At 46.6% G+C, this 27,650-nt stretch overlaps 1 protein-coding gene across 2 annotated transcripts in view; it reads left to right on the top strand.

The window, feature by feature from the left end:
* Nucleotides 1-27,650, top strand: part of TBC1D2B (TBC1 domain family member 2B) — an 832,871-nt gene that overhangs the window by 171,880 nt on the left and 633,341 nt on the right. For both annotated transcript variants that reach the window (XM_069624408.1, XM_069624407.1), the window contains exon 4: nucleotides 9,003-9,166. In XM_069624408.1, coding sequence (XP_069480509.1) covers nucleotides 9,003-9,166 — 164 coding nt within the window. The remainder of the gene's footprint in view (nucleotides 1-9,002; nucleotides 9,167-27,650) is intronic.

Genomic DNA, 27,650 nt, shown 5'->3' with positions numbered 1-27,650 from the left:
CCACGCAAGTAGGGCACAATCATCTTCTCAGTCGGCTTCCATCACCAGACATTGCCGAAGAAGAAGTCAGCTACCCCTGAGAAGCTGCGAGAGAAACGGGAGAAGGACAAGCCGCAGGGGAAGGTGTCCGACCTGCTCGTGAAGGGCCAGGTAGTCCAGGCTAAATCATCCTCAACTATCTAGTTGGTGGCTGGCTCCCCTGGGAATGCAAAAGGGGCTCACCCAGTCCAGGGGTCCCCTGATGGTGCCCAGAGTGGCTCTTCCTCCCAGGAGGGAGGCTTTGGCCAGGCCAGTGGAAAAGACCCCAGAAAAGCGGATGCCATCAGGGAAGGGAAGCGGAGACCCACCACTCGGGACACAAAAAAGGGGTTGGGGGGGGGGGAGTGGAAGTGCTCCAGGGCACGGATATTTCTTCCAACGAAGAGGACATGGCTTCCGTCCACACGGTCTAGGTGGACGTTGGGTACGATGACGAGGGGAAACACCTAGGAGGAAGTCCCCCCCGAGGGGGCAACAAGGATGATGGTGAGGATGGGGATGACGATATAGGTACTGGGCCAAGCAAGCCTGCTCCCCAACACCTCAAAGAGATTTATCTCAGGACATTTTTTCGACTCTCCACACGCTGGTGTTGGAGATGCAGAAGAGGATGCCAATGGCACCACCAGCGCCGGCCCCGTTGACATAGGGCCCACCACCGCCGGAGAAAAGCAAGCAGCACCCTATGCCTTCTCACCAACCGCCACACGTGCTCTCCCCCCCCGCCACCCTGGTATACAGGGACGGATACGGCAGTGACAGACACTGTCCCTGACAATAACGGTGGCATCACTCCACCTCCAAGGGCTTCCTCCCGGACGAAGTGGGCTCCTTCCAATCCATGGTCGCCTGCATGTCGGAACTCTTCATCTCACGCCAGAGGAGACGGAGGGTTTCTTGTATTAACGCTGGGAAGGGAAAGGGAAGACTATTTCCACTGTGCCCTTCCTGGACGACGTCTGGGATGATGGCCTGGTACTGCTGAAAAGCCCCGCCTCAGCCTCAGCGAAGAGGGACCGACTGGAGAAGAAATACTGGTTGCCGGTGTCTGCACCCAAGTGTCTGCGGTCACAGCCATCTCCAGACTTGTTGGTCTCGGCAGCTGCACGGAAGAAGTCTGCCAACCCGTCATCCTCTGCCTCCATTCCCTCCGGACAGTGAGGGAAAGAAGTTGGACGCCATGGGTAGAAAGGTCATCTACTCAGCGGCTATGACGGTCAAGGCGGCTAACGCTGTAGCGATCCTGGCCAGGTACGACCGGGAGTTATGGTGCAAGATGGCCCCGCTCTTGGAATTCCTCCCCAAGGACAAATGGGTCTAGGAGCTGGAGATCCTTCAGGAGGGCAAGGTGGCGTCGGACCACACCATCACCGCGGCCCTGGACATTGCGGACATGGGGTTCCGCCAATTGAGGAACTGAGTCTGCCTCCATCGCCGTGGCTGGTTGAAGGCCACCAACTTTAGGCAGGAACTTCAGACGAGAGTCCTGGGCATGCCGTTCAACAGAGACAATCTGTTTGGAAAGGCCGTCTCGATGAATCACTACAGGCCATTAAGACCAACACAGAGATGGCCTATGCCCTGGGCATGCTGCAACAGCACCATCCGACTTTCGTTCCTCTGTATTGAAAGTCGGGCAGATCATCAAAAGCCAGGTGGGAGGCCGGCTGGCGAACTCCGTCAGCATGTGGGAAAACATCTCCACCGACCGATGGGTGCTGGACGCTCTCACCCAGGGGCACACTTTGGAGTTTCAGCAAAAGTGTACGCGGATACCACTGGTGGCTCGGCAAGAACACCACATCCTTCAGCTGTGGCTGGGGGTTTGGGCCATGTTAAAAAAGGTGGCGATAGAGCAGGTTCCAAAGCGGCTCTGGAGTTTACTTCAGATACTTATTAAGAAAGAAGACCAGGGGCTGTGGAGGCCCATTGTCAACCTATGATGACTCAACAAGTACATCAAGTACCATAAATTCAGGATGGTCACGTTGCAGCACGTGCTCTGACAACTGGAGGAGGGGGACTGCCTTTCGTTGCTGCATCTAGAGTATGCGTACTTCCACATCCCCATTCACGAAAAACATTGCAAGTTCTTGCACTTCGTCGTACAAGGGAAGCACTACCCGTTCAAGGTGCTGCCCTTCGGACTGAAGTCAGCGGCCAAAGTCCTTTACGAAGTGCCTGCCGCCAGTGGCGGCCCATCTGCGCCTGCAAGTGATACATGTGTACCCATACCTCGACGACTGGCTCATCCGTGCAAAGTCGAAGGAGATTGCAGTTGATCACACAGAGAGGACCGTTTGTCTGTTGATGGATCTGGGGTTCTCAGTAAACTATTCAAATTCCTGCTTGATTCCATCGCAAGACGCTCTGTTCCTGGGATCCAGGATCAACGCGGCATTCTGCCTGGCGGCTCCCTCGGAGGACAGGATAGCATCCATTCTGGGCAAGGTGCGACGACGGTTGGCACTGAAAGTCGCCACGGTAAGGACCATCAAGTCGCTGCTCGGCATGATATAGTCATGTATCTACTTGATCAGCCTCTGCAGGTTGCATATGCGGACCCTGCAGGAGTCCCTGGACGCTCGTTGGATCCAGGTGTCCAGAAGCTTCGCCGACAAGATTGTCCTCGGCTAGGAGTTCCGTCGAGCGATTAGGTGGTGGGGAGTGCGCGCCAATATTGCTGGAGGCACAGATTTCCAGAACCCCCCCCCCCTTCCGTTACCAGGAGACCATCACCAGGGACGCTTCCCTGGAGGGCTGGGCAGCTCACAACGGCTGTGTCCACGCCAGAGGCATGTGGCTATCGGAGGAGATGGTCCTCCACATCAATGTCCTGGAACTGGGGGCAGTGTTCTGGGCCCTCAAGTCGTTCCTCCAGTCCCTCAAGGGCAAGGTGGTGAGGGTCTTCACAGACAATACCACCACGATGTTCGACAAGTGGAAGCAGGGGAGCACCAGGTCCCCGCCGCTCTGCAGAAAGGCGCAGGGTTTGTGGCACTAGGCTGTCGCACAGGTTATGTTCCTCATTCCTCTCCACCTGGCGGAGGTCAAGAACACCATCGCTGACTCACTCAGCAGGGAACTACGCTGTTGCCACAAGTGGGAGCTTCGGCAGGATCAAGTGGGCAGTCTCTTCCTCAAGTGGGTCAGGCCCGGGATTGACCTATTTGCTATGGCGATGAACTCCCAAGTGCCAGAGATTCTCCAGCAGGTTCCCTCAACCGAATAGCAATAGGGACATGTGGGAAGGCTTGTTTCCTTCTCTTTTTCTTTCACACCTCGCTTTAGGTGAAAAAAATGTGTTTATTTTCAAATTTGTGTAAACATATAGAAAGAAAAAAAGTCTTTTAACCACACCTGGGCACGTTCAGAAAGACACAGGTGAACAATCCAGAATTCATGAAATTCAAGGGAAGCTATGTCCTGACGAAGATGGACATCACCTGCATGTCTTGTTAGATGCGTTACTTCCATCGAAACTACTATTTTTCAATGGTGCCATGTCATTCACATTTATTATTTGTTTTTTCTTTCATGACACCTTAGTAGTTGACGCACAGCATCCCATAGTTAGATTTTAGTGTGTGTGCTTTACTGTTTTCTTTGGAATTTGATATCATTTATTTTTCTAGTTCTTCTTTTGTTCCTGATTTGATTATTAAAATGAAGCCTTTTTTGTTTGGTTTTCTGGATTCAATATTGTTTGGACTGCATTATTGATACATATCTTATTGTTTATATATTTAGTCTGGTCAGAGCGACTGGGGGGCCCCCCACTTGAGTGATTCCTTTCACTCGCTTGGGGCACCACTCACGGCATGCCCAGACTAATTCTTAGGTTCCATGCGATTTATTGATTTGCGACCTTTCGCAGCAGTCATCATTTGAAACTAGCACTTTAAACAGTATGCACTTTTTTAGATAAATGTAAGATATATTCCTGTACATTGTACTAGAGCTCTAGACAATTTAATACTTTTTTAAGACTCTATTTGTAATAAATAAACATAATATTGTAAACTAATTTTTTTTTGTCTTATGTACGATGATCTGCGGGGCAGCTGGGGGTGTCCTTTTCCCCTGTCTTCATGGTTGAATGATGTCCTTTGAGTGAACCTTTTTCTTCTCTTCCGCTGGCTTGACTTCTATGTATTACTGTTTTTTGCTTCCCTTCAGCCAGCGAAGTAGGGGAAACCCATCTTTTGTTTTGTTGGAAGGCCTGTTCCTGCGCGCATTTCATCTGTTGCCCCTCCTATTGCAAGTCATCAATCAACTGAAACGGTGCCGGTGCAAGATGATCTTCGTCGCCCCGGCGTGGCTGCTGCAGATTTGGTACACAGACCTTCTCAGCCTATCGACGTCGACACCAGTCAAGCTTCCAGTGGTCGCGGACCTGCTCACCAGAGAAGGAGGTGCAATCCTACACCGCGACCCAGGGTCGCTGAACCTGAAGGCTTGTCTCCTGCAGCGTTAGAGTTCGGCGGGTACAAGCTTACTGCAGAGAGGTCCTTGCCAGGGCCAGATCGTCGTCGACTCTTAAGTGCTACGTGCACAAGTGGAAGCACTTCATGATGTGGTGCCGGACACAGAAGATCAACCCGATGAGAGTCACGGCCCTGCAGGTCCTTCCATACTTATTGTTTGGCCAGTGCGGGACTAGCTCACGCCTCCATCAAAGTGCATCTCGCGGCTATCTCCCGCTACACCAGGTCACCAGGATGGTCTTCACTTTGGTCACTGCCATCTGGTAAAGGAGTTCCTTAAAGGACTGTTCAGATCATTCCCGCCGGTGAAGGATCCCGCCCCGGCGTGGGAACTCAACATGATTCTGACACGGCTCATGGGGGGGCCCCCTTCGAACCTATACATCAAGCCCCTCTCAAGTACCTTTCGTGGAAGACTGCTTTCCTCATCGCTATCACCTCTGCCAGGAGGGTAGGTGAGATCCAGGCCCTATCCTGCAAGCAGCCTTACTTGACTTTCCACGATATGAGGGTGGTGCTGCGGACACATCCCTCCTTCATGCCGAAGGTTCAATCGGAATTCCATCTCAACTAACCTTTGGTGTTGCCTGTGTTTTTTCCGACTCCTTTGTCGCCGGCTGAAAGAACTCTGCACTCGCTGAATGTGGCGCATGCTCTGAAGTTCTTTGTAGCCTGCACAAAGAGTTTTCGGTAGACTTCTCAGCTTTTTGTGAACTTTGGTCCTGTGAACCATAGGAATGCCTTGTCCAAGGCTTCCATCTCCAAGTGGCTCTCTGGCTGTATCACTCATTGTCATCAGTTGGCAAACCGACTGTTGACTGGCCATCCGAGAGCCCATTCTACCAGAGCGATAGCTGCGACGACGGCGTTCCTATCTAGTGTGCCCCTGCTGGACATCTGCAGGGCTGCTAAGTGGAGATCTACACACACCTTCACGAGATTCAACTGCGTCGACAGGGATTCCAGAGAGGAATTCGGGGTCGGCTGGCAGTGCTGCGCAACCTGTTCGCTGGAAGGTGAGCCTGCTGAGGAGGTAAGAGTAATTGCTTCTGCTGAGCCTTACCAACTCCTGTGGTTCTCTATGTATGTACTGGTTTTTATTCTTTAGTCATGAGCATGTGAATCCATGCCAGACCCCATGCTGGAGAAGGAACAAGTTACTTACCTCTAACTGTTGTTCTCCAGCATGGGTCTGGCATGGATTCACATGCGAACCCTCCCTTATGCCCCTCTGCGGCTCATCTTGGTCATACTGCCACTTGACGTGCTTCCAAATCTGAAGATGGCTGCCATAGGAGGGGCTTAGGAAGAGGGCAGTTATTTGCTGGCGGCAGTATCATCCAGAGCTCAGTGATTGGTTTATAGGAGAAAAACAGTTGATAAGTGAAAGTGAAACTTTTTTCTTTTACCAAGGATTTCCGGCCTGACAGGAAATATTCATGACCATGTGAATCCATGATAGACCCATGATGTAGAACAACAGTTACAGGTAAGTAACATGTTCCTCAGGGTGTTCCTCACGGGAACGGAATCCTTGTCCCCAAAGGGGCGGGGGTCTCTCCTGGTAAGGTCCCACTTACCTCAACCCCTACGGAGTGTATTGTGGAGTGGGCCCACCTCCCTAGCCTCAAAGGGTGGGCGCCTCCTTGGGGAGCAGGCAACGAATTCCCGAAATTCATCACATAATCCTTATGGAAATCATTGATTTCACAAACTGAGTCACTACGTATTTTGGAAGGGCTTGGAAGAATGCAGTTTTTAAATCTCGACTTTCAGTATAGGCATGTTGATAAATTTGGGCAAATGCATTCAGTTCTTGAACAAACTTCCTAGGAGACTGGTCACCCACACACAATAAATTATTGGATGCCTTGCAAGCTGCTTTGGGATAAATGCGAGTGGAAAAATATTTCCAAATAGCTGCCGGGTTTGTAGTGATTTTGATCTTCCAACAAAGAAACTAAAGAAATCAGGCGAAAACATCAATTTTATGAAATCAGTAATTTGGATAATTCTTCAGTCCAAATGATGCCGTCATCTGATAGTACAATTCTAGTTCCCAAAAAGAATATTTTGCCTTTTTTCATGGTAAATGTTCATAAAGCTTTTTAAAGCCTTGATCTGCTTTATTGGGTCTTTCACAAACTGATTTGTGTGCTCCCAGTACTAGGGAAGATATGGATTAGGCAATATAAACAGCCTCATTCTGTCAGGATTTAGGGCTCCCGCAGCCGTTGCTGCAGAGTGTGAGGCTGCCGTGGCGATTGGGACTACAAGTCCCAGGTGCACATGCGAGAGGCACAAGAGGCGTCCACTCACTAGCAGACGCATCAGTGGTTACCACACCAACACGTCACTACGTTGTGGCGGAGAACCTAAGACAGAAAAGGCTGGCAGTTCTGAGGAGCGGCACACGACAAACCTTTTAGTATTGGGCCTGCTTCTCTGTGACAAGCAGAAATCAGAGCATTGTGATTTGGTTACCAGCCTAGCTTTTGACCTGCTTTTGGATTCCCTTTGCTGCAACGACCTAGGTGAGTGGTGTTTGGTTACCGACACAGCTTGTTTTCTTGACCTTCCTCTGGATTGCTCTCTACTTGTCGTTCTGAGCTTTCTTCCTGGTGTTGTATTACCAGCTCTCTACTTCCTGCAGCTTGTGTGCCTTTCCTACATGGCCTCTGTCTCCCGGAGATATTGGCTTCCATCATATGGTTCTCCACGACCTGCTTGCTGAGAACAGTTCACAGTGATGCTGCACACTCCACCTCTTTAGTTTCGGCTTTGTGCCATCCAGGAGTGACCTGTGTTGTTTCCTTTTTTGCGTCCTCGTGCTGGCTGGGGCGGTTTTCCCTGCCTCACTGAACATCCATCCAGCATTAGTCACATCCTTAAAGTGAACCTATCCTATTTTCCTTGGTACGTTTGTGGTGTTTGAAGTGCTGGGAACACAAATATTAACACTTACCCACCGAGTGTAAGAGCTGCCCAAACCTTTGGACTCGCCCTGTGTACACAAGAATTTCAAATATGTCTGCCAATTTGCAAATGGGCTTATGCTGGCCCCCTCACCTTTAGTCGCACCCTTAGGAAGCAGCAACCCAAAATCAATCAGACCTTTAACATTTGGGGCTCCACGGGTGTAAATCTGCAATCCATATTGCACCAAAGGGGAGAAGAATCCAGCCTACATGAACCAGCTAGCTGTCTGTAGGAGGGTGAGATGTTGGAGGATTTTGGAACGCATTACAAGGACTGTCGAGGCGAGTAGCAGAGGAGGAGACTGGAAGAGATGAAGAGCTGGAGGAGGTGGTGGGGTTAGGAGGAAGTGCTGAGAGTTTGAAGGAGGGAGTAATATTAGGAAGAGGAGGTGAAGCGCTTGAGGAGATGGTGGTGTCAGGCAGAGGTGCTGAGAGTTGGAAAAAGGGGATCTGCGTGATCTTTCCATCGCGGAGAAGTCAGCGACAAAAGTTTGCATGAGAAATATACGCACCACAAAAGGTTTGTACATTTCCCATGCAAACATACATTTAAACCCCCTACAAACCCACACCCCCACCCACACTCCCAACATACCCCCACGCACACCCTACTTACCTTTCAAAACGCGCTATGTCCCTGCAGCGCCGGTTCCCTTTCACTTGTGATCTGGAACTGGCACCGCAGGGTCCTTTTTTTTTTTTTTCTCTCTCTCGCAACGCCAATCACTATACTGTAGACCTTTTTTTTATAGGTTGGAACTTTCGGTGCAGTCATTTGGCCTATACCGGAAGGAGACATCGTTAGGAGGTGGTGAAGAGTTGGGAGGGGAAGGTGGTAGATGAAGAGGCTAGGAGATGTGAGAAACAGTTAACACAGATGTGGAAGCTGAGAGAATTGTGAGGAAGTGTCACTGGAGGGAGGAGGCAACCACAGGGTCTGGGTTGGCCCTAAGACAGGTGGAAGAAGTGGCAGGAAACATGAGACTAAGGCACAAAGAGGTGAACATTGAGGACTCCTGAGCATGAAAAACATGGGGTTTTATCAGGAAGGTAGAAACTGAGCTATTAGTCTTGGCTCCAACTCAGTCCTTGAGAAGCCCTAGTATTATCTGAGGTTTGCAGAGGTAACAGATTTATACCTGTGATCCCAAGGTGGTGACCTGGATTTCTTGGAGGCGTATTTGCTAGCTAGCTATCTGTGCAGGTTCCAAGAAATTCTGAATCTATATAGTTTGTCAAGGTACGTACAAAACTCTGGGACTAGCGGGTGAGAGACTTGGTGTTTGGTATCCAAAGGATTATTTTAATTTGGCACTTTGTATTGAGTGAATAAAATAATGAAAACCTACTTCTGGATTCCAGTTGTTTTTGCATCCCACGCAACCTCCCCACCCCACACGTGACAGATGGTTACAAGGCAGATAATACATACTATCACCATTTTTGATATGTTGGGATGTTTTTGTGCTATTGTTAAAAAAATGTTTCTTTTTTGTAGAAATTCAATGATTTCCTTAAAGCCAGGCAAAGGAAGTCAAGAAAATCGAAAGAGCTTGTTCTACACAAATGAAGATTGGGAGATGTTGGATCCAACCCCAAAAGAGTTGGAAGAATCCATTGCGCACGAAGACAGAAGAAAAAGCTCAGTCGAAGGAAACAAAGGTACTACTAAAACAATGTTTTTCAGTTAGAAGAAAATTACCTTTTTAAAAGTAATTTAAAGTGAAGTATAACATTATTCTTACTCTGTCATGGATAACTTTATCAGCATCAAACACAAAATAAAAAATCCAACTCGTGTGCAAGAAAGCAAAATATGGGTTCTGTATGATAATGCAACTTTGGAATGGCTGTGGCATCCCAATTTCATATTTTCTTTTTCTTTACTCCCTCTTTACCTCAATTATTCCACCAAATCAACACTTTCGCCTTACCTCCCTGTATGCGTAAGGAAATGCCACCACAAACCTTTTTACTCTTGGCATTCCAAGACCGGCATTATTATTCCCTAAGAAGCCTGTTTACACTTGGGGCCCGCAATATTCTTTTCTTATGGATGCCTCCAAATTAATCTGTAGTTTGGGCCTGCGTGAAGAAAGATTAATGTGAATTCATATGTGATTGCATTCTTCTGTCATTGAGTGATATTGATCAGCTTTTAAAAAGTGATAAGCTAGATATTGTACAAATTAGTGTCTGTATATAGATTCTGATGATGACCAGTAATGCAGCAGACTCTTTCGTTCATCACTATTATGAATTTCTAGGTCTACTGTCAGTTGGATCATGAAGCAATGTGCTCGTTATTTGCTATTGGAAGTTATTTTGCTGCTGTTGATTTGAATGTAGCAAACTGCACGTTTGCTGCCCAGGTTTCTGGTTGAAGATTTTAAGCACAGCAAAACATGAAAGAACTGAAAGAGATGACTAAATGTCTGCCTGTCCGTCCTAACTTCCTCCTTTCATATTTACCTACATATGTTCATACTGTAAGTGTCATTCTCCAGCATTGGATCTTTCATGGATTAACATGCTTAGAATATTCCCCGTCAGGCTGGGAACCCTCGGTGTATTTATAAAGACGTTTTCCGTAGGAAAAATTTCGACACGTCTGTGTCCTATCTACGTCGTTTTGGGCCGCTTACGCCTGACCCAATAGGACGTAGGGTATAAATAGCCCTGCCCCCGCAGCTCCCTTCAGATTTCAACCGTCTCCAAAGTAGTGGGATCAACTCGTGTTTTCTTCTATTTTACAAGGTTGATTTTTTGTTTCGTTCCCAATATCTGGCGTTGTTCCGTCCGTGTGCTACATGCGGAATGAAAAAGGTTTACGAAGGAGATGGGCACATGGATTGCTTGTATTGTCTTCATCCTCATCACTCTGCGGACAGTTGTGTGATTTGTAAAGGCTTCTCACAGAAGACCCTGAGAGACCGTAATAGACGTCTGGTGATATGGCTAAATGACGGGGCGGGAGCGTACCCTTCCTCAGAGGTAGGCTCTACACATATTTTGGCTTCGAGATCAAAATCTCCGGTAGCTCCTCGCCGCTATCTATCTGCAGAGCCACCGACGAAAAAGCCACGTTCGACAGAGAAGCGTCCTCTTCGTCATCAAAAGGAAAAGCTTCTCTTCCTCCTCGTCAAAAAAGGACAGAAAAAATCTGTTAAAGACCTCCTCAGGAGACCATCACAGGTCATCCTCGAGTTGAGATTCGTCGAAGCCTAAATCAAGCTCAAAAAAGGCAGCAATGCCTCATGAGCCTTTGCCACAACCACCACTGTCGTTGACGGGAGTTCAGTCATCGACGGATTCATTACCATCAGTGCAGATTATTCCTACAGTCGCTTCGTCGATTCAGACGGCGATTGAAAAGTTGGCATCGTCGACGGTGGACCCTCCAGAGGGCTGGCACCCTGCTGTGTATGATCCGATCTTGCCAGAGGCCCTATTACAACAGGAAGCGGCCCTCTCAATATCATCTATGAAGGACGACTGTGAACAGGTGGCTGGTCCAACTGATCTTGGATTGCAGGGTGTCAATTCGTTGAAGGTCTCGAGTGGGTGAAGTATCCCAGTTGCATCGTCTTTACTGAATCCCCAGTCTGTGTTGTCCTTGGAAGTGTTGTCCACATTACAGACTCTATTGAGCCGGTAGGACGCGAAGTTGGCTCACATTGGTACACCTGAAGTGGTACCGACTACGCCGGCCGACGATGAACCAGGTCCGGCCCCGCGGTCATCGACCAGAGTGCCAGCCTCCCGTCCAGTTGGTGAGGATCCTCCACGCTCACACCCGGAGGAAGGAGAGTTACCAGATTCCGAGTCAGACCAGGGGCATAGAGTCTTTTTCGGACATATCATTGTCCCCTTCAAGAGATCCGACATGGGAATCAGAGGCAGAGGTGGAAGCTCCAAGAAGTACGGCGCACCCATCACCGTCGGATGACATTGGCTCCTTCCACGCAAGGATGGGCAAGGCATGTACTGGGTTTGGCTTGTCCCCGCAGGAGGAAAAGGAGTGCTTCTTGTTCGACCATATGGGGAAGAGGAGGAAGTCTGTATTCTCGGTCCCCATTCTAGCAAGAAGGCTTACGAACCATGTGCCATCCGTTTTCAGAGCCTGCAGTTAAAGGCAGGCTGGAAAAGAAATTTAATACTCCGGAGTCTACTCCAAAATGTTTATCCACACTCCTCCCCGGAATCGATAGTGTCGGCAGCTGCTGCAAGAAAGGCCACATCACAGCATAAATGTACGACCCCCCAAACAACGAGGCCAGGAGGCAGGATGCCTTTGGAAAGAAAGTTTTGTCGGTAGGAGCGACGACGGTAAAGGCAGCTAACTCACTGGCTATTATGGCGAGATGAGATACGACCGGGAGATGTGGCACCGTTTAGCCCCCATCCTGGAACATCTGCCGGATGAGCACAGAAAATCTGCTATGGTGCTAGTGCATGAGGGGGAAGAGGCGTCAAACCACTCGATTAATATCGAAGTAGACCTGGCAGAATCAGGTTTCAAACAAATAAACAACGGAGTGGTGTTGAGAAGACAAGCCTGGCTTAAGTGTACAAACTTTAGGCCAGAGGTGCAGTACAAAGTACTCAATATGCCTTGTGAAGGAGAACAATTGTTTGGGGAGAAGGTGGACGAGGCCTTAAAAGGCATGAAGCAAGATTCGGACACAGCGCGCTTTCTGGGAGCCCTACAGAGCGGCAGAACATATCGATCTTTTTGCCCCTTCCGAGGAGCATCAGGGAATTCCCGATTTGTGGCATCCAAGGACCGGGGTTTGGGCAGGCCATCATATTCCTCTCAAGGCTATAGGCGAGCTGCCCAAGCGACTCGAAGAGGCCCAGACCATCAGGCTTCGAGAAGAAGAGGTCGTTATTCATCGTCCACAAAAGACAAGCAGTCAAAGTCCCAACAATGACGAGCTTCAGGACGTCCTGGGAGGCAGAGTGTCTCTGCGTCGACGAGTGGGAGAAAATAACATCGCACTGTTGGGTGTTAGACAGTGAAACTAGGCCACTCTTTGCAGTTCAAAAACGTGCCATCGCGCATTCCACTTGTGTTTTCGGCGCAACCCTATCTTCAAATATTACAATGAGAAGTGGTGCTTATGCTGCAGAAAGGGGCTATAGAATTGGTCCCGGTGGCCGAGAGAAGTCAGGGAGTTTACTCCCGCTACTTCGTAGTCAAAAAACCCAACGGCAAGTGGCGACCCATTCTAGACCTCCGAGATCTCAACAAGACACTGAAAAGTCTGAAGTTCAAAATGCTTACGCTTCAGATGGTTATCCGATCTGTACAGCCGGGGGATTTCCTGGCGTCGTTAGACCTCCAGGACGCATATTTTCATATACCAATGCGTCAACGAGACAGGAGATTTCTAAGGTTCGTAGTTGGTCAAACCCACTACCAGTTCAGAGTACTCTCATTCGGACTAAAGTCATCTCCCAGGACGTTCACAAAGTGCTTGGCTCCAGTAGCAGCATGGCTTCGAAGAAAAGGTCATCATGTTTACCCTTATCTGGACGATTGGTTGGTAAGGGGGTCGTCGCCGATAATGGCACAAACAAGTCTAAAAGCCACCATGCAACTTCTGCAGCGGTTAGGCTTTGCATCAACTTCGAGAAGTTCTCCTTAACTCCCTCAAGGAACTTGGTGTTTTTGGGTGCGGAATTCCAGACACAGTCAGGACTGGTAAAACCGTCCTTGGAGAGAGTTCACAAACTCAGACACAAGGCAAAGGAGTGGAAAACCAACACCAGAGTGTCTGTAAGAAAATACATGTCACTACTGGGGGCCATGGCATCGTGTATCCCATTAGTAAACAACTTTCGTCTCTTCATGAGACCAATACAGGAGTTTCTGACAGACCGATGGTCTCAAAGTCGGGGGTAATTATGGTCAGACAAATTGACTATCAACAACGAGCTTCTGCAAGCGCTTCAGTGGTGGCAACTGTCAGACAATCTAACGAGAGGGATGGCCCTGCAGGAACCGGATTTTCAGATGACGGTGGTGACGGATGCATCTCTGATAGGATGGGGAGCCCATCTGGATTCCCTGCTGGTGCAAGGTCAGTGGTCCCCAGGAGAGTCGACCCTTCATATCAATGTGTTGGAGTTGGGGGCGGTACGTTGGGCCCTAAAATCATTTTTACCACGCATAAAGGGATCAGTCGTAAGAATATTGACGGACAATACAACAACAATGTTCTACCTAAGGAAACAAGGAGGTACTCGTTCCAGAACTCTCTCGGCTGAAGCTCAAGAAATATGGCACTGGGCTCTCGAACAAAAAAATAAGTTTATTGGCTTACCACCTGCCAGGAGTAAAAAATGTACAGGCGGACTCTCTCAGCAGAGAGATGAATCAACTGCACGAGTGGGAGTTGAACGACCAATAGCCGACGAACATCTTCAGAAAAAGGGGCCATCCTTCCCTGGACCTCTTTGCAACGAGAGAGAACAAGAAGTGCACACAGTACACGAGCAGATGGCCACAACCCGACTCGCTGGGGGAAGCAGTCTCCTTCCCGTGGATGGGCAAGTTCGCGTATGTGTTCCCTCGTTTCCACTCATCCGATGTACTCTACAATGGATTCACAAATACCCATGTCGTGTGATCCTAGTGGCCCCTTACTGGGCGAGTGTCATGCCTTCGGGTCGTTCCTCCGGCCATGTCCCGTCACCCAGTCTTGTAACCCGTCTCTCCCATTCACCTGTCTCCCGGGGCACACGCAGGCAACCCAGTTTGGCTCGCGCGCTGGCAAAACAAACGCCATACACCTTACAGTCGCGGTTGCGGCCGTTTCTCCATTGGCAGTTGCCATGGAGATTAGGCCACCGCTCGAGCAGTAACACTCGCTCGTATCGTTGTGGCCCGATCACGTGACTCGATTACACGGTCATGTGCCCCTGGTTCGCGGTCACGTGACTCCGTTTAGTGTCATGTGACCAGGAAGAAGATGGTATTTAAACTGTGCAGTGCCTGTACACCACGCTTCACAGCTGGTTTACTTGGAGACTCTGTTTGGCTTGCTTACCCGTGTTGCTTACCTGGCTTCCTTGGACCTAGCTTTTGTTTTCTGGACTTCTTGTGGATTGCGCTCGGCTATTGCTACGTCGGCTCTTCTGCTCATTACGGCTCCTGACCCCGGACTGAACTACGGACTTCCTCTGGATCGTGCTTTTTGTTCTTCCATTGGTTCGGACGGCTCTTCCTGGCTTCAGACCTTTTTTCTGCTCAACGGACCTCTCTTGGGCCTCCCTGATTGCACCTCTGCACGGTTGGTCTCACTTCCCAGTTGGTGGCTGTCATCTGATTACCTGGGGCCCTTCTACAATACAGACACTCTCCAGGTGGAGACTGGCGAAGACCATCCGGACCTATCCCTTAGGGTGGGTCCTTTGCCTACGTGAGTCCCGGAACCATCCTCCCGTTCAGGTTCACCATCCCTTTCATCAAATCCCCGGTAAGACTCTGATTGCCTTCTGACTAATACATGTAGTATCCTGTCTGCTTGGTATATAATCATTGCCTTTTTTCACAGCTGCCTTGGGGTTCCTAGTACTTCGGTTCCGGCTCCGGATCTTCTCCACCTGTGGCCTCAAACGTTGCACAGGGAGTGAATTAGTGATTCTCCCTGTGCGGCACTTGGGGACGGAGGTCTCCTATATCTTCACGACTCTCAACGCAAAACAGCGAGACAGTCGTGGTTCTCCGACCTACTCCAGCTGTCGATAACGCAATCAGTGAGGTTCCAGAAGATTCCGAACCTTATTTCTCAGGACAAGGGAGCAGTTTGGCATCACGACCCGGACGGCCTCAGCTTGACAGCCTGGCTACTGACTTCTCCAAGTTTGGGGCTCTGACCATTTCATCGGACTATCACCGAATTTTACAAGCACAACGGGCTCCTTCCAGAAATACTTCGTATGCATGTAAGTGGAAGGGATTCTGTATGTGGTGCAAAGATCAACCAGGATTAGAACCCCTGAACATCGCGGCAGAGCAGCTTCTTCCATACTTGCTGCATTTAGCAGAAAGAGGTTTATCTTTCTCTTCAATAAAGGTTCATCTGGCAGCCATTTCGAGATTCACCCGTAAAAGACATTCAACACCACTGTTTAGCGATCGACTGGTTAAACATTTCCTGAAGGGCTTAATCTGAACTTTTCCTCCAACCAAAAAGTTTCCTCCGAACTGGAGTCTCAACCTGGTACTGGCAGGACTAATGAAGGCTCCTTTCGAACCTATGTCGTCGTCATCTTTAAAATTCTTATCATGGAAATTAGCCTTCTTGGTGGCTATTACTTCAGCAAGGCGACTTTCAGAACTACAAGCATTGGTTATTGACCCTCCATACTTGAGGTTTTTCAAAGACAAAGTGGTATTGGCAACCAACCCTTATTTCATAATAAAAGTTCCAACTATATTCCACAAGCATTCTTCAATTGTACTGCCAACATTCGTCGCAACACCCTCATCTTTCGCGGAAAAAGCTCTCCATACGTTGGATGTAAAAAGAGCCCTAAAGTTTTATCTCAATTGTACTCAAGATTTTAGAGGTACAAGACAAATATTTGTGGCTTATGGCCCTTCGGCAAAGGGAAAATCAATCTCGAAGCAAGGACTTTTCCCGCTGGGTATCGTCGACGATTGCTTTTTGCCACTCGAAAGCAGGGAAGCCTCTGGAAAAGCATCCAAAGGCCCAGTCAACGAGATCCACCTCTTCATCGGCAGCATTGTGGTCCGGAATCCCGCTGGTGGATATCTGTCAAGCGGCATCCTGGTCGGTGCCGCATACATTTACTCGGCATTATTGCCTCGAGCAGCAACATGCAGAGGATATGCAGATGGGACGAGCAGTCCTGCGAAACCTGTTTCAGTAAGGTAAGCCCCACAGAGGGGTGTATCCTCTTGTCAATGTATCATAATTGATTTTTTACTGTTAATGTACCATGATTTGAAAACTTTTACATTGCTAACTGCATGTGTGGCTATGATGATATTGGTTTGCATTACACACCTCCAGATTAGGAGTACAGCTATACAATCTATTCTAAGCATGTGAATCCATGAAAGATCCAATGCTGGAGAAGGGAGTAGTTTCTTACCTTTTAACTCCATTTCTCCAGCATTGGTATCTTTCATGGATTCACATGCGCCCGCTGGCCTCCCCTGCATGCAAACCTTATATACCCCATTCTACTTTGGGGGTTAAAATCTGAAGGGAGCCACGGGGGCAGGGCTATTTATACCCTACGTCCTATTGGGTCAGGCGTAAGCGGCCCAAAACAAAGTAAATAGGACACAAAAGTGTCAATCTTTCCTATGGAAAACGTCTTTATAAATATACTGAGGGTTCCCAGCCTGACGACGGGGAATATTCTAAGCATGTGAATCCATGAAAGATTCCAATGCTGGAGAAATGGAGTGAGTTGCAGGTAAGAAACTACTCCCATGCATGGCTCTGGCATCTTAAATGAGATTGAAATCTTTTGCTGATACTTAACTAAGCTAGATCGCCAGTGATAAACAATTTCTCCCCTGGAAAAAACTAAATGTAAAGACCCCATACATTTGTGTTGTATTTGGTCGCTGAGTCAACTGCAGGCAGCAGACATAGGTTGAAACAAATGAGTACCAGGCCCTCTTAAACTTTTGTGGTCCATTCCAAAAAGTGTGTATAGTCATTACTTTACAGTGTCTTCACAGTCAGTTAAGATTGTTTGGATCTGTTTTCAGATGTAAAACCGTGATGAGCAATTTAGCTGCGGCTCGTCTTCAGAACTCTATTCTCAGCTTACTTACTTATGTAATGCAGACCATATGAATATTTTCTGAAGATTCCCCAAACATTTGTATTATATAACTTCATTATCACGCCCTGTGTCGACGCCCATTTTCGAGTTTCGAAAAACAAACTGTAATACTCCGCAGCTTCCACTAGATGTCGGCCTATGCACAGCATGTGAATCTAAGCAGATACAAGCATCAGAAATACGATTACGGTGAGTAATGTATCCCATATATGTTCACTGGACTGTTTCTACAGTCGTTGAGAGGCACTCCGCCACTCGTCACAAATTCTCCGGGAAACCAATATTGTAGAAAAATAATTTTATTCAATAATGTTGCGCAGCACCCAGCTACTAGTAAAATCGAGACATATCGTGTGTATAGCCCGTGTATATCTTTACAAAAGTATTTTTACACTTCCATTGTGGTGATGTTTTAAATTGTAATGGTATGTGTGTAAGTTACATTAAACTAGGTATAAATACCTTGTGTTTGTGTGACTTAATAGTAACACTCAAACTTCCTATACCAAAACCTATCATTTGTTGAGCCCTATGTATGCAGTTTTCCATTCACGTTGTTTATGTCAATGTTACAGTATAAATTCAGTATACATGTATGTAACGCATAAGTGAATGCGTATGTTTGTGGGTGCTTGTTTGTAAAAATAATTCAAGGTACAAATGCAGTCATTTTTTGTCACTGTGTATATGAGTTCATACAAAGAAATGTGTGTTTGTTGTATAGTAAAGTGCACATGTGTAACCAATAGTTGTACTTTGTACTGTTCCCATAGGGGAACCCCTTCCCGTGCGGCCGGGGGAGGTGAGGCCACCACCTGATAGTCCCACTGGGGGTGATACTCAGCGGGAGGATGTCATGGGGAGGGAAACGCTCTATGGGACCAGTGGAGACTATCATGGGAGAACACTCATGGTACGTAAACCCTCCACTTCCGTTCCCTTTGTCCTCCTACCCTACTCAATCCCCTGTAGTTCCCAACACTCCAATTTAATTGTATAGTGTAGAAATCCCCATCCACAAAGGACATACTGAGACTCGGAACTTCCCAGATGAAGTACATGGAAATACTGGGACGACAAACTACTGAGGAGGAAAACGCCTACCACGGAACCAAGATACGCAGTCCAGTCAATACAAACACTGTAAATACAAAAAGTGAAGTTGGCTAACCTGCTCTGGAGGAGCTGCGATGGCGAGAAGCTGGGAGTCCGGGACGCCGAGACAGGAGGAGGCTGGTGTTGAGCAGGGCCAGAAGCAAGAGACTGCTCGCCGAACACCAAACGCAAGTCTGTGGCGTCTCTTCACTTTGGTCAGTTTGGAAAACCAGGACCACACAGAGCCTCGAAGGGCTTCAACTGAATAGCCGCAACAGCACAGAACCTGAACTGTAGAGGAGAGACCTCATCAAGGTCCGCAGGCAGCACGGGAAGCCGGCAATCTGCAGAGGGCGAGAAACCAGGAAGGTGCGAAGACCAGGGGAGTCCTGTGAAAGCACCAAGGGGAACAAGAGAACTAGGGACAAGTCTGTGACCCATAACAAGTTGGGGAAGCCCTGCAAGAGCCATTTACAAGGGTCCGGTACCGATATCAAGTCGGGAAAACCCAGAGAACCGTGCAAATAGGTGACTGGGACCCACACATTGGTATGTGAACTTTGGTTAAGAAGTCAGAGGGGTCTGGGACCCATTGTTAAGAGAGACCATTAAGAACAACTGATCTCCATCAACATGTCTGTGAACCTGAGAAAGGCCAGGGGAAGGGAGACATTCCCCCATCAATCCTTTTTTTTGGTGTAGGTTATGAGAAGCCTGAGAATGTTAGGGGGACTGTGTGACCTGATAATAGAAGTGAAGAGAATTTCTTTTCTACATATTTGACAGATAATCCATCTTGGAGAATTTACTGAGAACCTCTGATTTAACGCAAGGAGAAGAACCTTTTGCTTCCTCATCAGGAAGTGAACAATTGGCTATAATCCAGAAGGAGGTAGTATCCCTTCTGGACCAAGAAGATTCCCAGATTTCCTTGTTTATTTTGAGTGTAAGGGACGGAAATGGGGTTGGACACAGGACAGTGTACTTTTTTACTTTATTGGGACATCCTGACAGAATCCTTAGTATTTTTGTTGCAGCATGGCAACCCCTCTCAGAAATAGGGCAAGATGAGTTTTCTTTTCGTTACTGTATTCCTCAATAATCTTTGCCAACAACTCTGCCACCACTGTTTTCAGACTCTTTCTTCTGCAATCTCACAATTGTTAAATCTGTATTATAATAATTTGCTTGTGTTATTGATGCATATGTATGTGCATGTAACTACACGTGTTTAAATGTGTACATGGCGGATGTGCATTTATTTATCATTACATATGTATATTGAAGAGTATACCTACAAGAAATTTGAGGTGCATACACAGTTTGTCATTGTGTATATGGTCATACTGTAGTAATTTGAGTTTGTTCAAAGTAATCTACATACATGTTATATTATTTGTACAGTAAAGTGTACAAATCATTCATAGTTACGCATAATTGTGTTTTACACATTTTTGGATTGTTTTAAAATATGTATTTTATGGATTTGCTTATTTACATACTTGTATGATGTATGTGTTAATACATGCTGTTGCATCTATATGGTAGATGTACATTAAATCATGTATTTAACAAGCAATACGCGTTGTGTGTTTCTTTACAGCTAAGTATAGGTATACGTACAGTGCAGTAATTCATAATTGTATGTTTTTCAAAATGTTGGGACTGTTAAAAAATCCATATTGTGATTATTTCACTGGTATTTAAATGCCATTAAGCTGTTAAAGGGCCATTGCACCTATATGCGTCACTATGTACATGTTGAGATTGTGTACCGTGGGCATGCGCAAAAAAGAAAGCTTAAAAATAAACTAACCTGGTTGCCCATTGGCTTTTGTTGGACGTGTGTTCTCCATGTTTCCTATTAAAAAAAACAGTGGGACATGAGACGTATTGGTCCAAGTGCAAATATGTAAATGTGAGTGCACAGTTTAATGCATTCTTTATATAGTTGAATTTTTTTACTTTTTACTTAGCTGATGTTACAGAAAGGTCTCACGTGTGGGGCACATGTTTTTGCCAAATTACAGTTGTGGGCGTGGTTCAAATGTATTTCGACATGCCTTTCTGAAAAGATGCCTACTGTGGAATTTTTGCATGTGTTGGTTTATTTTTTGTGTGGGTCATGGGACCTTTGTGGGTGGTAGCTATGTTGTTGTCTTTTATACAGATATAACATTTTTTTTTAAAAAGGTCCATATTATGGTGGTTTATGTGTAAACGTGTACCATGTGGCTATGTGTAGGATATTTATATTGAATTGTATTTTTAAAATGTACTAACCTGTATTTTTAAAATGTGGTAAGGTATGTGATGCAAACTGAAAATCTAGTAAGTTTTGTTAAAATGTGTATTTTGTCAGTATAATCTATATTCATCGAAAATCGATGTTTATTGGATATTTTGGTTGGAAAAGTATGTAAGGAGTGTGCTCATGATGTTACCATTATATAATGGTATGGCCGTTGTGGAGGAAAGTGGAAAGACGCAACATTTAAAGGCTGTCAGAAGTGGATGTTTCCGGACATATTTCTAAATGTTGATGACCAAAACCTTGAAAATACAAAAGGAATAAACCTTCTCCGCCAAGTGAAGTCTGATTTATTAAAGTTATTTATTGTGTTTTTAGGTTTGGCTGTGCATACAAAATGAATCCGCTGAACCACACCTTACTTGAGAATTGTGTCTGATTAACAGTAAAAAGGTGTATGTTTGAGTTTGTTACAATATGGAATGTCTTCAGTAGCACAATGCAACATTTGGAGTAACAATACCAAATTATCTTGTTCGATGGAGCGCATTTTAATAGGTGTGTTAATGATCTTCTTCAAAATGAATGATCAAATGTTGATCATTATATTAGTGAGGCTTTCTGTGGTTGAAATGTTGTGTGCTTCACTGTACAAGAGAAAGGTTTGTCAATTTAAAGGATATCTATTGTACTGTTTCGCTGTAGTGTATTGCAATTGGTTCTGTGTTTGTGACAATTATGCCCGTTTCCGATGGCATGTCTTTCATTTTAGGGGCAGCACGTGAGTGTGCATGCTTGCACTGGTGTCTGGGGAAACAAAGTAGATCTATTGCACTTATTGAGCATACTCAATGTACATCTCCTATACGTCTTACACATCTCCTATATGTCTTACACATATGAAGTGGCATCAACGTTATTCCTCACTTTTGTATGTGTTTAGAAGGCACATAGAATGTTTGGAGGTCGTGCATGTATTCGATATACATGGACGTTTACAGTATGTATGAAAATGACCATTCATTGCCCGCATGTGTGATTTATAGATAAAGCTTAGGTTATTTATCTCAGAATTGGTCTGCTTGATTTTCAAAATTCTTTTTGAGGACACCAAATCCTGATGAGATGTAGGTGCATGGAAAAAAAATCTCAAACATTGAAGTGGCCAATTTTGAGATACTTTGGATGACAATTTTAGTTTTCCTCTATCGTAAATCCCAATGTGAGTTGTTAAAAACACAATTCATTATCAATCTTGTTTATTCAAAAAATGATAATAAATATGTAGCTAAAAACCAATACAATAAGACATTATATGTACCTTAATGGCGGCGAGGGCTAGAATCAATGTTTCAGGGAGAAGAATGTGCAGGTAAAGCACATTGCGTTTCAAAACAAAGCGCCTGTAGTAAAAACAGGGGCTAAATTGGAAATTTTGATCACGATGCGTGGATGACTTCGGCGCTTACCGGGAGGCATGTAAACTGCAGTAAGGCATGTCGGAGTCCTCCATGGGTCCTCTGCTCCGGCAGGGACGTCGCCTGGAGCTCCTGCTCCTTCGGTATGTGGTGGGGGACTTGATCTGCCTCCAAGCAGCCTTCTGATTGGCCTACTGGCCTATCTCCTCAGCCATTGGGCGCCGGCAGGCGAAGCCGGCCCACTCGTCCCAAGGCCCACGGAGGCAAGGCTGACTCCTGTTTCGAGCCTGTTTGGAGCCGTGAGGACCGTGTGCCAGTCCCCCTGGCCCATCTTATACAAGGTACACCCTCCCCACGGCCCAGCCGCTGCCCTAACAAAAGGGGTCAACTGTACCTTACTGCACGTTTGTACAAAAACAGGTGCCATTTTCTCCTAACCTGCGTGCTCTACTTTGCCCACTCCTGAATATCGCCCCTTCTTTCCTCTACCCTCCCCACCCTAACATTCATTCAGAGCCCCCCTACCATCACCTCCAGGGTCTAACTTGACTTTACGCTTAGTGCCACTTTGCCACTACTCCCTCTACACGTCCTATGCCTTTTGCTATTATGTATTCCCTTATATTTGAAACCTTGTCTACTGCGTGAGCTGTACAGTAACTGCATCTTGAAGATCTGCATCCCTTTGAACACGCCTCCATTGTCTGTTGCCTATGTAATGCTCTTGCAATGCTCTCATATTCCCTGCAACTATCTAGCACTCCTATGTTTAACATTGATTACTTTATATATGCTTGGCGCACAAAACTGCACTCAGTACATCTGTGACCAGTATTGATTACCTCTGCACCTGCTAGCGATCTATGCCGCTGTGTCCCGACTGTTAAACCCGATTTTAGGACCCACTGCCACTGCACCTTGCTAGTGTCCTATGCTCGGGTGCTTGATTGCTATATATTGAATTTAAGTGACCCATCACCTATGCACCTCACTAGTGCGACCAACGCCTCTTTGTCCCGATTGTTAAAATCGAATCTAGTTGATCCTCTACCTTTATACCTTACTAAGTGACCCATGCTTTATACCTAGATGGCTAAATTGAATTTAGGTGTCCCATTGCTTATGCACCCTGCTAGTGACCTATGCTCTGTTGCGGATTGCTAAATACTTGATTCTAGGTGCCCCACTGCTTCTGCACCATGCCTTGACTGTCAAAATGCTTTTGTATCTGATTGTCTAAATCGATTCTAGATGTCCCTTTGCCTTCGCACCCTGCTAGTGACCTATGCTTTGTGCCTGATTGCTAAAAATTTGTATCTAGGTGTCCCATTGCCTATGCACCCTAGAGACCTAGGTTCTTATGCCCTGATTGTCTAAATCGAATCTAGATGACCTTTGCCTTCACACCCTTATAGTGAACCATGCTTTATACCTGTTTGCTAATTGAATTTAGGTGACCCCTTGCCTATGCACCCTGCTATGGTGTCCCACGCTCTAGTGCCCTGATTGTTAAAAACGATTCTAGATGACCCTTTGCCTTCAAACTGCAGTAAGTGACCGTTGCATTCGTGCCTTGACTGTTAAAAACTGAATCCAAGTGACCCATTGCCCTCGCACTATGTTAGTGACCTTGCTTTCGTGCCTGGACTGCGCGAATCGACTTTAGGTGCCTCCCTAGACTAGACCCAAGCTACCAGACATTAATACATCGCACCAGTCTACCCTGCCCAACATTACAATGTATCTCCACACGCTTTATACAGTGTTATTGAGATTAACATTGTACATCTTGAATAGCCAATACTTAATCATGCTACCCAACCTATCTGCACCTGAGCCTGCACACAACCCACACTTATTAACTGAAATGAACTCCATACCCTGCCCTGTTCTCGCAAGAAACCTTAGATTACGTGCCAGGCTCGCAAGACTCTATGACCCACTGTCTAAACTAGCCCACAACAAGGTGACCAGGAATCCATCTCTACACCCTCTTCAACTGAATAGTAGACTCCACCGTGAGCCCATCCGAGACCAAAAAAGCACGCACGATGCTATGCCACCACCCCTAAACCTAGCAGATCTAGGAACTAAGGGCGCATTAATAAATGCACGTTCCATGGTAGCCCACGCATCAGACATTGCTGACCTGCTACATAATGAAGACCTGGACTTCTTAGCAGTTACCGAATCCTGGCTTCACCCCACGGCAGGCCCTGCAATTATGCTAGCAGTCCCAGACGATTACACGCTATTAAGACTTGATCGCACCACTTCTAGAGGTGGAGGTCTTGCCATTATAGCCAAAACTAAATTTACTATCACAATCGAATCTCCTATCAATGCTAGCTCCTGTGAATCTCTTACAGCTAAGTTAACCCTCTCTAGCACTCAATCCATCTCCATTCACCTTATCTACCGACCACCGGGCCCTTTAGGATCATTCGAAGACCTCACAGACATCTTATCAAACAATCTCAAAAACTCCTCACAACGCATCCTACTAGGAGACTTTAACCTCGGTTTTAGCGACCCTGCAGACGCCAATGCTAGCACAATCAACAATACCCTAGAGGAACTGGGCTTCACCCAGAAGATTACCGAACCTACCCATATCAAAGGGAGAACTCTGGACTGGCTAGCTGTGCACAACTGCCCAGTCCTGGTCTCTGCCATACTCCCACAGCCCTGGACAGACCACTATTTGATCTCGTTTACCCTAAAGACAACCCCAGCACAAGCTAGTACTATAGCTCCAGCCGTCCAATCCCGTAACAAAAAAAACATCACCCTGGAAAACCTGATCCCGCTTATCACACCAACCTTGAATGCCATCCCGGACCACACTGATCCACTCACGATGGTGGATATCTATAATAAAATCATGCTCTCATCCCTCGACGCTATAGCCCCTTTGAAGCTAAAAAAGAGCAAGCCCCGGAAACACATTAACTCCTGGTTCTCGCCTCATCTCAAAGCCCTCAGACAAGAAAAGCGATGCTGTGAGAAAATCTGGCGAGCTTCCCCCTCAGAAAAAAATAAAAAAAAACCTGAGTAGCCTAGCCTCCCAATATAAAAAAGAAATTATACTGGCTAAACAATCGTCATTCAGCATGCGGATCTCACAAGCCAAATCTAACACTAGAGAGCTTTTCACAATACTTAAAGAGATCGAATCCCCGATTCAAGTACCTGACTCGTGTATCAAAGATAAAAACTGGTGCACGGGCATTCAAAATGCCCTAGCGAACAAAATCTCATCCCTTAAGACTAAAATAAGCACTAAAAAGAATCTTTACTCTCCTCCACCAAACAGAGTACCGCCTCCCACAAAAAGGTCCACCCGACTCAATCCCCCCCCCCCCCCAGCGCTTAACCCATCCTTCAACTTCCACAAAGTATCCACCAAAGAGGTAGAGAATACTATTCTCACCCTCAAACCCTCAAACTGCCATGGAGACTTATGCCCCGCTCAACTGATTAAGGATGCTGCCCGTGATCTCGCACCATTTATTACCAAACTAATAAATTTGTCCTTCACATCAGGCACCGTACCTAATAATTTAAAACAGTCCTGGGTCCTCCCTCTGCTTAAAAAACCGAATCTGGACCCATCCACCCCCACCAACTACCGCCCTATTACCACAGTACCTTTCCTCCTCAAAATCATCGATAAAATAGCATACCAACAGATCCAACACTACCTTGAGCACTTCCAATTCCTAGGCGTCCGTCAATCAGGCTTCAGGCCACAACACGGAACAGAGACCGCACTCATAGACCTCAAGGCACAGATAGATGAGTTGAGAGACCAGGGGAAGACAGCACTATTGCTTCTCCTTGATCTCTCTGCGGCCTTCGATCTGGTCGACCATGAGATCTTGTGCAACCACCTACAAATAGCTGCCCACTTCTCTCAAGATGCAACTAAGTGGATCCAATCCTTCCTTAATAACCATACGATGAGAGTATTCTCATTAACAGCAGCAGCTGACCCTGTCCCGATCACGTGCGGCGTACGCAAGGATCGTGCGTCTCCCCTACACTTTATAACATTTTTACGAAGCCCCTTTTTGATGATCTAGACGATCTGGGTATCACCTACACTAACTACGCCGATGATACCCAGATCCTCATCCCGTTGTCGGGGGATTATGACAAGGATTTGGCCTTCGTTAATAAAGTGTACCTCATCATCCAGGCATGGATGGCCTCACACGGACTATGCCTGAATGATGACAAGACAGAACTTCTCATTCTAGGCTCCACACACTACCTCAACAAACTGGGCCACAAATACTCCTCATTCATAATTGACAACAACAAAATCATGGTAGCTAAGGAGGTTAAAACCCTCGGATTCTATCTAGATCCCACCCTTACCTTCAACAAACAAGTGAACGCAATGGCCTCCGCCACCTCTTACACTTGCAAACTTATCAGGGCAGCCAAACCCTTTCTCTCCCCCACCAACTGCACCACCTTGGCCAGGGCGCTGATCCTATCCAAGTTGGACTATTGCAATGCCTTATATGTAGGCTGCAACAAATATATCTCTAACAAAATCCAAATACTCCAGAACAATGCCCTCAGAGCGGCCCTTAGCATCCCGAAGAAAGCCCATATCTCAGATTCCAGAAGAACTGCTAATTGGCTATCCACCAAGGACAAGATATTTCTTAAATCAGTGTCTTTGATTCATAAATGCCTCCACCAAGCAGCCCCCCAATACCTCACCGCCAGATTTACCAGACCTACCCTCTCCCGCCCCGCGAGAACGGCCAATTCTAACCTTCTTCTGGTGCCCAGGTTTAAACGTACTACATCTGGAGGAAACAGCTTTCCAGTAAAAGCAGCACAATACTGGAACTCCCTCCCTCCGTCGTGCAGGGAGGACCTACCCTACCACCAGTTCAGAACTAGGACCATCCACTGGCTCAAATCTCTCGACTCATAATGACTCTTAGAGACCCAGATGTGCCACTACCATGTGGCGCCTCACTGAATGTAAATATGTTTATAGTATTGCCCTAATGCACATGTTATGTTTGTCCCCTACGCATTAATTGTAAATATGTTTATAGTACTGCCTTTAATGTACATGTTCTACCCTCCTACTTGGCGTGATACTTCCGGCAATGTAACCCTAGCTGGACCTCGCCACACGTATGTAACGAAGCTTTGCAACCCTCTTGCTGCCTTTGCGCCTGGCTACCTTCGGGTTAGGTGCGCATTACAAATCAATACAATACAATACAATACAATAAACATCTCATTGGCTACTTAACATAATTGTATTAAAATTTAGTGGCAATTCATCATACGCAAGGGTCTTACTGGTATGTTTAGCATCTTTAAACTGATAATACATCTTACATAAGGGTCTTTCTGGTACGCTAGCGCCCAAGCTATAGCTACATTTTGCAATAAAACACAGGTTTAAATTGATAATCTTTTATTCTCCAGCATGGGGTCTGGGATGGATTCACATGCTCATGAATATTCCCCGTCGTCAGGCTGGGAATCCTCGGTAAAGAAAAAACCA

The sequence above is a fragment of the Ambystoma mexicanum genome, chromosome 11, assembly GCF_040938575.1.
Source record: "Ambystoma mexicanum isolate Mex_15411 chromosome 11, UKY_AmexF1_1, whole genome shotgun sequence".
In the NCBI taxonomy this organism is placed as follows: Eukaryota; Metazoa; Chordata; class Amphibia; order Caudata; family Ambystomatidae; genus Ambystoma; species Ambystoma mexicanum.
Note: the sequence above shows the minus strand (reverse complement) of the source record. Positions and strands in the feature narration are given on the sequence as shown.